This window comes from Punica granatum, chromosome 8, assembly GCF_007655135.1.
Source record: "Punica granatum isolate Tunisia-2019 chromosome 8, ASM765513v2, whole genome shotgun sequence".
NCBI classification, from domain to species: domain Eukaryota; kingdom Viridiplantae; phylum Streptophyta; class Magnoliopsida; order Myrtales; family Lythraceae; genus Punica; species Punica granatum.
This window is the reverse complement of record NC_045134.1, coordinates 20,980,802-20,992,133: the sequence shown is the minus strand read 5'-3', so window position 1 is coordinate 20,992,133 and position 11,332 is coordinate 20,980,802. Positions and strand designations below refer to the sequence as shown.

Here is an 11,332-nt window from a genome sequence, read left to right as displayed (position 1 = left end):
TTAGGAAAATACCAGTCAATATGAGTTCGCCGTTGAATAACACTATTGAGTAACTACACATCTTTTTTTGGCGTGCACTACTTGATATCTCAAAAACCCAACGGACTCTTACTATTCCAGAAACAAGCCTAGATGGGTCCACTAAGGCCGTGTGTGGTTTTATCGGAAATAACACCGGATATGATTACTCAAATCCTTATCCGGTGTTTGGCGACCATTAGGATAGGAAATGGAAGACGATTGGACCAGATTATTCTTTAATGCCAAAATCCGACTGCGGGGGCGAGTTGGGCCCGAACTAAAATATGATTCTGAGCTAAATGGCATAATTACCCCTCCTTTGGAAACAAATTTTCAAAACTGTGCCATTCATTCAAACCCACGGAACCAACTTCGGAGAAGAGTGATGATGCCCCCCGCCGGCAAACACTGACTTGACTGAGGTCACCGACGAACCCATCTCTGGAGGAACACTACGCGACGGATTTCCATCTTCGATCATCTGTTGGCGAAGGCCTTCTCTTCTTCGAGCTCGAGTTGAGGAGTTTAAGTTTCCTTTCGGAAGGAAATCTCAAGAGAGACACTCTGCATCGGTGGATTGCAGTTTATGTGCGATTCGTGCTTCGAGATTGGTAGCTTTTCTGCATAAGCTTGCCTCGTTAATTGTTACCGGAGAGGTGGTCCGCTGCATCGAGCCCACCGCCCCTCTCTTTTTGAGATTCTGTTCATTGCTTGGTCTTTTTTAAAAAAAAATTATTCTACCCAAAAAAAAATTGAATTTTGAATTATAATATTTTAATTGAATTTTAAAATATTTTTCTACTCATTCTAAAAATGGAAAAAAAATTGTAGGACATCCATGTCATTTCATCTTCATATCCTAAACCTAATCCTTCACATGTACTAAACACTTCATTGTGATATTTAATTTCCTTAGGATTTTAAGCCTATGCCATCCTCTCTTTATTTCTTATCCTAGCCGGTCGACCAAATGTGCAATAAAGGGTAAACATCTCCCCGTGTGATTTCATTCATTCATAAGATTCGAACTCGATATCTAATTTATTTAAAAAAGAATAAGATTTGAACCATTTAAATCAATTCGAATCGATAATAATGAAACAACCTCTCTGCCGGGCCACGCGAGGAATCCTAAACTTTGTGGGGTTTTGGCCCAGCTTAGATACTTCCTATTACGGAGAGCTTCTCCATATGATTGTACTGCTCAAGTTTTCATAGTCTAAAATTAGAAGTCCTCTCTACATAGTCCATAATATCGTTACCTGTAAAGGCACAATGTCCGTTTGTAAAATCACTTATGCCCGCGTTTTTCCCCCCTATTCTTCTTCAAACTCAACATACTTTAACAGTATATTATTATTGATGATTAATTAAAGAATTTTTTTTTCATATTTGTGCTTAATATGAATTTTCCATCGGGTCTATAAATGACTGAGGATATTTCCAATCGAAAAGATCAATATGATAAGTTGTGATATCCAATCACTTATAAATTTATAGATTTCTAATAAATATTTCGATGTTGGACAAAAAACTCCCAGCACTTAACAGTCAGGGATATTTTAATGAATCAACCATTACTGAAATTGTAACGGACGAATGGCTATATATGCGTAACATGTTTGCATTTTTTTTTTGGTTGTTAACATGTTTGCTTTTTAAGTGTGACCCAAAAAAACAATTCTAGTCCGCACATACACTTCCACGTTGCTTCTAATAATATATAATATATATATATATATATATAATCACATCAACTCAATTATAACGTATGCTTTTATTCTTTCTTTCCCTCTAAATAAATATAGTACGAAGTGCATTAGAACCAAACTATTATTCCATTATTTATCAAAAGAGAGGGAAAAAAAACTAATAATTCCATCAACTTTGCGTAGCTAGCGTATGTTTTAGACATTCTCTGCTACTATTTTGGGTTAACCCTTCTACTTAATAAATTTCCACACGTGCATATATGGATTATGAATAATTGATACTTGAAATACATTGTAGGCAGAAGTGTGTATAATCATCGATCAATCTGCTAGTGAAAATCACATCTAATGTTAAATTTCACAAAAGAAAATAGAGTCAAAATCTTTAGCCAAATATTAATTCTGCTAAGAAAATGGAAAAGAAATACTTATGAAATCACACTGTTAGTTCAGTATGCACTACAAAAGATCATTGCATTACTAGACATTGGTGAGAGTGGAGCCCTGAAAACGGGACCACGGCTCTTTCGGCTCACGATCCGGAAGAATGGAATCGGAATTGGAATCGTAATGAGGCGGAAAGGGATGGATTAAACAAAATGACAAATATCCCTTTTAGTATAATAAGGAACCGGAATTCAATTCCATTTGTTTTCGTTTGGATCATCAATTATAGAATCGTATCAATTCATAAAACGTGATAATTATTATCCGCGATGTTTCAAGTAAACAGCAGACAAGGGTCAATGAGATCAAAGGATTATCGTACTAATTTGTCACTAAAAATTACTACTTAATATATTCGACAAAAATTTTCAAGGTTTGATTCATCACGTACGATGTATCTTTCACGCTTTCAGAAAATACCTTCTTCATATTACTAATTATTTTGACACAAAAATAAAATCTTGAAAAATAAATAAAAGTTTGAAATTTCGTGCAAGATTTGATGATGGGCTGCTATGTAATCTCCATGGACCAACAACTGCAGCCCCATGGGCCAACTGGGCCGGGCTTCAGATGGAATACGGATCCAAATCCGAACCCGACACACTCCGCCCCGCGAAATTAGATTAAACCCTTCTGCTGAGCGGAGGAGGAGACCGCAAAACCGCTTAAACCCCAGCTACCCCCTCAGCCGCTTCAGTCTGAGCCTTGCTTTCTCTCTCTCCGAGCTCCAGCAATGGCGTCGATTGCTCTCAGAAACCCTAGTTCAAGGCGGCTGTTCCCGTTCTCTTCCCAAATCTACTATTCCTGCTGCCGTGGAGCCGTCTCCGGCCAATCCTCGGTCACGGATTCGACCTTTGCAAATGATCCGAGAAGCTTGCCGTTGTGGAGATCCATGGCCACTTTCACTCGAACGTGAGTTCTTTACTTCTCCTATTAGCATTTCTATAGTTCTCGACTTCATTGGTATCGGTTTTCGCTCGATTGAGTTCTTCATATGCTTCAACCGCATATTCATGGCCGAGATAGTTTTGAGGAATGCCGTTTTTTCATCTGTGTGTAAATGACTTGGAAAACTAGTTGGTCAAGGTTTAGTAAATGAGGCAAGAAGATATGAAGAGAAACCGAATGTGCAACCGAGCAGAACAGGCTGTGGAACAAAGTCTTGTTCTGCTGGAAATGAAGCTGTAAAATGAATTGCTACGACATAGAATTGGACTACATTTGTCAGAAAACAGTGAATCTGCAGGTCCAAATGATTCTTGGTGTTTAAATCGGGAAATCCTTAATTTGCTTCCTGTGGTGATATTATTCTTCTTGATCCCGCAGTCATGACTCAATTCTGCTCCAAAATCTGTTAACCCTGTTATATTCTGATGATTCTGTAATATCTTCATTAGTATACCGGTGTATATTTTATTCATCAAATACTTGTCGATTCTTTCTTGTTTATAATGCCAATTGTTGTCATTCGAACATACAATTTGAGCTTTTTGGTGGGACACGAACTTCATTTCCTTTTTTCATGTACAGCAAACCTCATGTAAATGTCGGAACCATCGGACATGTTGATCACGGCAAGACTACACTTACAGCAGCAATAACAAAGGTTAGATAGATTATGCATTTCCTTACTTAAATCTCTGCATGCTTTAAGGACCTTTATCTGGCACTGTAATGGTAGGCTATTATTGCCGACGCCATATATGATTTGACTAAAATGTGAATTCCTTAAGTAGGTGCTTGCAGAAGAAGGAAAGGCAAAGGCTGTTGCGTTCGATGAAATTGATAAGGCTCCTGAAGAGAAAAAGAGAGGGATTACTATTGCAACGGTATGGATCTTTTGTATAATTCGAATTCATATAAATACAGTTGTCTTCTAGGTTACACTCGTGCTATATGTTTTGGGCAGATTTGGTTCTAATTTAATATTACTTTGCAGGCACATGTGGAGTATGAGACAGCCAAACGGCACTATGCACACGTAGACTGCCCTGGACATGCGGATTATGTTAAAGTAAGCTGTTCAAACTGTTTGCATCTTGCAAATTGGGTCATTTGATTGATAAGGTTGAATAATCAACAATTTAGGGATGTATAGAAAATGGGAGATGTTTTGTGAGAGTCATATCTTCCATTACATCAGGAAAAAAAGTGCTCAGAATTTCGTAGAGTTCCAGCTGCGTGTCATGTATTGGTGGAGATATCTTACTTTTAAGTTGGAAATTTAAATTAATATCTTTTTAGGATAGTTGCCTCTGAGATCCAAAAAGAAATTTATCTAAAGTATTTTTGAAGATAGGAGCTTCTTTGTTGCTTTTGTTGCAATTTATGTGAGTTTTTGGGATTGGAAAGCTACTTGATTGTTACTGCTCGATCTGGTATTTATCAGCAGTGCTTTCCAGTCAATTCTTTTTCATCTTCTTAGTAGTTATACAACCTCATACTTACCCGGTGAATATAATTGGCTTGCAGAACATGATCACTGGAGCTGCCCAAATGGATGGTGGCATTCTGGTTGTATCTGCGCCAGATGGGCCCATGCCACAGACTAAGGAACATATTTTATTGGCACGCCAGGTTTGTGCTCTAACATTGATATATTTGGGAAGCACAGTATGTACAGAATGACACAATTGATCAATTGCAATTTGCAATTGCAGGTTGGTGTGCCTTCACTTGTTTGTTTCTTGAATAAAGTTGATGCTGTTGATGATCCAGAGTTGCTGGAGCTTGTAGAAATGGAGCTTCGTGGTGAGTGTCCCTTACAATCATTGCTTTTGTGGGATCAGTTTTGGTTAATTTAGTGACCTTGATACTAACTTATCAATGCGGCAGAGCTTCTTAGCTTCTACAAGTTCCCTGGGGATGAGATTCCTATCATTCGGGGTTCAGCTCTGTCTGCCCTACAAGGGACAAATGATGAGATTGGTAGAAAGGCCATCTTAAAATTGATGGATGCAGTAGATGAATACATCCCTGATCCTGTGCGTCAGCTTGACAAACCATTTTTGATGCCAATAGAAGATGTTTTCTCAATTCAGGTAAGACCTTTTAGCCTTGCTTCCAAGTTTTAGTTTTTTTACGGGTTAAGGTTTTACTCCTAATAATTTTATGAGGACTCTTTTTTTTTTTTTTTTAATAAGTGAGCAACCATTATTAATTTATAAAGAAAGCATTGTATTAATGTTGATGATTCCTGCACTTGGATTGTTTTCAGCAACTTCTTTGATAGGAAGCAATTTCGATTTGTGTACTTTTCTCAGGTTCTGACTTAACCGCAATATATATATATAAGATTGTTATTTCAATCTTGAGAAAAGGTACCTTTTCCTTGAGAATTTTCATAACAGAATCTGTTAGGACAATGGGAGAGATGAGATTCTTATGACGTATATCTGAACTTGGTGTGCAAAGCAATTACCTTTATCATTGGCTGTGAGTGTAGTGTAGCATGTAAATGTTGTCATCTTTCTCAGGGACGTGGAACTGTTGCCACGGGCCGTGTTGAACAAGGAACTATCAAAGTTGGTGAAGAAGTCGAAGTCTTGGGGTTGCATACGGTCAGTTCCCAGATATGCAATTTTGTTACTTTGCATATTTCTGACATGATCTCCTTAGGTGAGAGCCTGCACCGGCTCCTGTAGAGAACCTGTGGTAAATGATGCAAATATAATAAATTCAATCATGAAGTGGATTCTGCAGTAAGTTAAATGAGCATTTAATTTTTCCACGACTATTGCATCAACAAGTCCTGATGATGTTGACACATCTACCAAAATGAACATTTAATTTTTCCACGATTATTGCATCGACGAGCCCTGATGATATTGCCTATCTACCGTAGGGTGCTCCACTTAAAACTACAGTTACCGGGGTAGAGATGTTCAAGAAAATACTAGATCAAGGACAGGTAAGTCACTCTTCTGCGAACTTCAGAAAATGGAGCAATTCGTAGCAGTTGTACATGGACTCACAGACCTTCTACAATCTTAGGCTGGTGACAATGTCGGCCTTCTTCTGCGTGGTTTGAAGAGAGATGATGTGCAACGTGGTCAGGTGAGTAAACTTGCAAGAGCTTTAAGACATACAGTTTAAGATGTTGGTTATTTTCCTTGATGAACGATGACTTGTCCCTTCCAATGCTTAGGTTATTGCCAAGCCCGGTACAATTAAGACTTCCAAGAAATTCGAGGCAGAGATATACGTCCTCACCAAAGATGAAGGTGGGAGGCACACTGCTTTCTTTTCAAACTATATGCCTCAATTCTATATGAGGACGGCTGATATCACTGGAAAAGTTGAGTTGCCTGAGGCCGTGAAGATGGTCATGCCCGGGGACAACGTGACTGCTGTATTCGAGCTCATTCAACCTGTTCCTCTCGAACCAGGTATACATTGTGGACTTTTACAGGAAGATTATTCTTCACACTTTGAAGTTCTGCATCTAGACACTTCAAAATAAAACTCATGCAGTATTTCAATTTGTGGAATTTCTATCAAAGAGCTGATCTAAAACCTCAGTCATGACAAGCAAAGCCATATGCAAACTTCGGGTTGCAATAGTTTGCCCCGATTAGTGCTCATCTCCTTCACTTTTGTGGGTGGTATCAATGAGGAATAAAGGGCATGACTGATTGAATTCATGGCTTTGATCTGACAGGGCAAAGATTTGCACTGAGGGAAGGAGGAAGAACAGTCGGTGCTGGTGTGGTCTCCAAGGTTTTGAGTTGAGCTATAATTGAGTTGAGCTCTCTTACTTATTCTCGAGTAAACACAGCATTTACTTTTCTGAATCGGCAGTTTAAGGGAGGTTGCTAGCACCTCGAGATTGAGGCAATTGGTAGGAAATCTAGTGATGTCAGTGATATTCGATAGAATTGTCAAAAATAATCGGATATTCATATCTTGAACCAAGATGGTGTTTTGAGCTTTGCTGTGTAACTGTTCAATTGTCAAACCAATGCGACTTACACTTCGTAATCATGCTATCCATTCAAGTTCTTTGCATCTCATTCTCCAGGTCAGGTACTGAGTTTCCTTCAGATCATGTGGAGAACTAATTCTAGTGGAAGTCCGTCGGGATAGCCAAAATTCGGATGAAAGACTTAGCTAACTCAAGTCTCAGAAAGAACCTCTGCGTGTAAGATGGATCCATAATTGTTGTTGGTGGCTATCGTTGTTCATAGACGAAAAAGAAACGGAAATAAAAACCGAGCATCCAATCAGCCGTGTAACGCATGAGAGCCTAATCTAGATGTTGCGAGCACATTGAAATTCTTTTTTCTTTTTTTTTTTGTCAATTTTATTATATAACTAGATTTATAGACCCATGCAATGCAATGCACGGGTTGATAGAAAAAAATTTATAATTAAAGAATTGACTTTGTGAACATAAAATAAAAAATAAAAGTCAATAAAATTTATAAATTAAAATATTTAATATTCTCTTTTGTGAATAAGTTATTATATCAATATTTTTAGTAGATTAGTGAGGAATACTGTTCAAGAGTAAATTTAATTGTACGCTGGCTGTCGTCTCTCAAGCTTACGTATGACAAATGCGCTCAAATTGGCCTTATAAAGTCTTTACTTTTGGAGAATTTTTCAATTTTCTAAGAAAAAAAAATTCTTAAAAGTACAGAACTATAAATATATGTACCTATTTTTAAAAGAAATTTTGTTTTAACAACCCTACGTGGAGAAAAGACCAAATAACAACAATTAAAATATGGTCAAGGTACGTGCAAGAGAAAATCTTCTTATTATTGGAGGATATAATTATGCGAGGGCTGGCCTTCACTGCCTTCCAATTAGCTGGTTCCATCCATCACTAATCAAAGATGAAGAAGATGTGTCCTCCTTGACTTGATCAGGTGCCATACGTCCAATATAATACATCTCTTGAAATAATTGCAATGAACTTGAGTAAATATTCAGTTAATATTATTCAGTCATTTGGCTGTGTAATACTCAATCAAAATCGTATTCCTGCATAACAATATTTTGATTGGTTGTTACTAAACCTCTATCAATATTTTTTCTTGCAACCTGTCCCGCCTTTTGATCTTCTTTGAACTTTTACACTCCATTGGCCCTGCATATGAATGCCCAAAAGTTGGATCTTTTCTCGCATTTCCCGGCACACATAATGTTCCCAGGTAGTGGTTTTCTCTTTCAGACCGTTTCCCTAGCGGGTTTTCGGCTTCGCTGCACTTTGTTCTGCTTCTGGGGCTGTTGGTGTGGTGGGTGTGCCAGAGATCGAGTCTTCTAGGAACTGGTGACAGCTCAGAGGGTGGCCGAAATAGGACGACTAAGTTCTCGTACCATAGGGTGACTCTGTCTCGATGTCTTGATCTATCGGTGCTTAACCTCGTATTCTGTCTCTCGGGCTACTTCATTTGGTATAGAAATGGTTGGTCTGATGAGAAACTCGTGACCCTTGTTGATTTGGCGGTTAGAACAGTTGCCTGGGGTGCGGTCTGTGTTAACCTGCATAGATGTTTTCCGGGTAGCAGTGAATCAAACTTGAAGTTGCCGGTGTTGCTGAGAGTCTGGTGGGATTTCTTCCTATCTATTTCCTGTTATTGCTTAGTTGTAGACTTTCTTCTGTACGAGAAATATCTTGTCTCCCTCCCCATGCGGAGTTTCCTATCCGACGGACTTTCCGTCTTGTTGGGTTTGTTCTTCTGCTATGTGGGGTTCTTGGGCAAATTCGAGGGAGGCGACAGTTACAGTGATGCCCACCTCCGAGAACCCCTCATCGATGGCACTTCCAACAGTAATGGTAGTACTAGAAACTACGAAGGTTCTGAAACTGTGACGCCTTACTCAAAAGCTGGCATTTTCGGCAAGTTTACTTTTTCCTGGATGAGCCCTCTCATAGCCTTTGGGAACAAGAAAACCCTGGACCTCAAGGATGTCCCGTAACTCGACTCTGATGATAGTCTTGTCGGGGCATTCCTGAAGTTCAAGAGTAAGCTCCACATTCAATTGGTTGATGGCGCTAGTAATGGCCTGACCACATTTAGACTAGTGAAGGCTCTGATCTCATTTGCGTGGAAAGAAATCCTCATCACAGCCCTGTGTGCTCTCATTTACGCAGTGGCTTCCTGCATGGGCCCCTACCTCATCGATACCCATGTCCAGTACCTCAGCGGGCAACGCGCCTTTGAGAATGAAGGATACTTCCTGGTTTCTGCCTTCTTGACTGGAAAACTTGTCGAGTGCATCTCTCGGAGACAGTGGTTCTTTAGGTTGGAGCAAGTGGGCATCAGGGCCTGTGCGGTTATTGTTGCAATGATCTACGAGAAGGGCCTGAACCTATCATGCCACTCAAGCCGGGCCCACACGAGCGGGAAGATAATTAATTTCGTGTCTGTAGATGCTGAGAGGGTCGGGGACTTTGTCTGGTAAGTGGTACGTGCACGACCCCTGGATGGTGCTTGTATAAGTCACTCTTGCCCTGATCATCTTGTACAAGAATCTGGGGCTTGCTGCGATCGCATCACTTGTGGCAACTATCCTATTGATGCTCGCAAACCTTCCCTTGGCCTCGTTACAAGAGAAGTTCCAGGAAAGGTTGATGAAATCGAAGGACAAGAGGATGAAGGCAACTTCGGAGATCCTAAGGAACATGAAGATCCTTAAACTCCAAGCATGGGAGATGAAGTTCCTGTAAAAAATACGGGAGCTGAGGGAGATCGAGGCGGGGTGGATGAAGAAGTTCGTTTATACTCGTGCATTGACGAGCTTTGTCCTCTTGGGGTCCCCCATCTTTGTTTCGGTGGCCACATTTCGTGCGTGCATGCTGATGGGAATACAGCTCGAGTCAGGGAAGATCTTATCTGCCCTTGCAACATTTAGGATCCTCAGGGAACCAATATACAAGCTCATGTTACGATCTCGATGATCATTCAGACTAAGGTGTCGCTTGACGGGATTGCCTCCTTCCTCCGCCTTGAGGAGATGCAGAAGGATGGGATAGAGAGGTTGCCCACCTGGGTTCACAGATACAGCTGTTGAGATAATCAATGGGCACTTTTCGTGGAACTTGTCTTCTTCCTCTGGTCCCACTCTGAAGGACATAAACTTGAAGGTGGCGCGAGGCATGAGAGATGCTCTTTGTGGGACTGTAGGCTCAGGAAAATCAAGCCTTCTGTCTGGCACACTAAGGTTTCTGGTATAGTTCGGTTATGTGGGACCAAAGCCTATGCAGCTCAGTCCCCGTGGATACAAAGTGGGAAGATTGAAGAAAACATATTGTTCGGTAAGGAGATGGATCAGGAGAGGGACGAGAGGGTTCCGGAAGCATGTTGTCTTAAGGAGGACTTGGAGATTCTCTCTTTCTGTGCTTGGCTTGCAACCCAACAACTCGGAATTTCGTTTCGTTTCGTTTAGTGTGAGTTTTATTGCGTATTTCTTTTCAATAATAGATGACTCTATAGTCGATCCCCCAGTTGGCTTGTGTGCTTCGTTAGGCAACTGTCCCGTGGTAAGGGATACCGCTTCAAGTATCTCTCTATATGTAACGAATGTCTTTTCAGACATCTCTCTGTCTGGAGAAACCTCTTCAGGCATCCTACCCCGTGTATATTATTCTTAATTTCAAAAAAACTTTATTATTCACCAAAAAGAAATATATACTATATATAAAAGCGTGGAGCTCAACCCGGTGTTTCTCAACTTTTACTTTCCATTAGTACCCTTGCACTTTAAACAAAATTCCCATAATACCCTTTCGGACACATTATTTGTGCTTACCCCTGAACCCGCCTTTTCTAAGCAGCGGTTTTCATGTCCCATTAACCGCCATTTGTCACGACGCTTCCATAATATGTATGCTCCTCTGAATGTAACCCTTGGACCCTTATTCTTCTCTCTTAAAACAGCCACTTCTCTTCTCCATTCTTTCTTTGTTTTTTCTTGGCTAAATCCTCTTCTCCATTCATCGGAAGCCCTTGATCGTCCTCTCCATTGAGGCTCTATCAGGACGCTTCATCGTCTAAACCCCAATCCCACTCTATCTTTCCATTGGCCATTACGAGCACCAGCTGCTCCATCCATTGATGATGCACTCTATTGCCAAATCTTGGACCCGTGAACTCTCACTAAGCATGAACGGTTATATGACCAATTAAGTTGATGTTTGA

At 40.2% G+C, this 11,332-nt stretch overlaps 1 protein-coding gene and 1 pseudogene across 1 annotated transcript; both read left to right on the top strand.

Annotated features, from left to right (window-relative positions):
- The first annotated feature begins 2,828 nt into the window (after positions 1-2,828).
- On the top strand, positions 2,829-7,190 carry LOC116189468 (elongation factor Tu, mitochondrial). The gene is made up of 12 exons (XM_031519140.1): positions 2,829-3,095; positions 3,714-3,789; positions 3,920-4,012; positions 4,123-4,197; positions 4,656-4,760; positions 4,844-4,934; positions 5,019-5,224; positions 5,660-5,743; positions 6,028-6,093; positions 6,177-6,239; positions 6,331-6,571; positions 6,844-7,190. Exons 1-12 carry the CDS (start codon positions 2,917-2,919, stop codon positions 6,912-6,914), a joined length of 1,350 nt encoding a protein of 449 aa, XP_031375000.1. The 5' UTR covers positions 2,829-2,916; the 3' UTR covers positions 6,915-7,190.
- Positions 7,166-10,580, top strand: LOC116188829 (annotated as a pseudogene).
- Positions 10,581-11,332: the final 752 nt, after the last annotated feature.

Bases quoted from the DNA above. Each gene is read 5' to 3' on its own strand.
- LOC116189468 (XM_031519140.1), top strand. From the start codon at position 2,917: ATGGCGTCGATTGCTCTCAGAAACCCTAGTTCAAGGCGGCTGTTCCCG. The intron at 4,198-4,655 runs GTAAGCTGTTCA...ATTGGCTTGCAG, and splicing joins GACATGCGGATTATGTTAAA to AACATGATCACTGGAGCTGC. The intron at 5,744-6,027 runs GTCAGTTCCCAG...TATCTACCGTAG, and splicing joins AAGTCTTGGGGTTGCATACG to GGTGCTCCACTTAAAACTAC.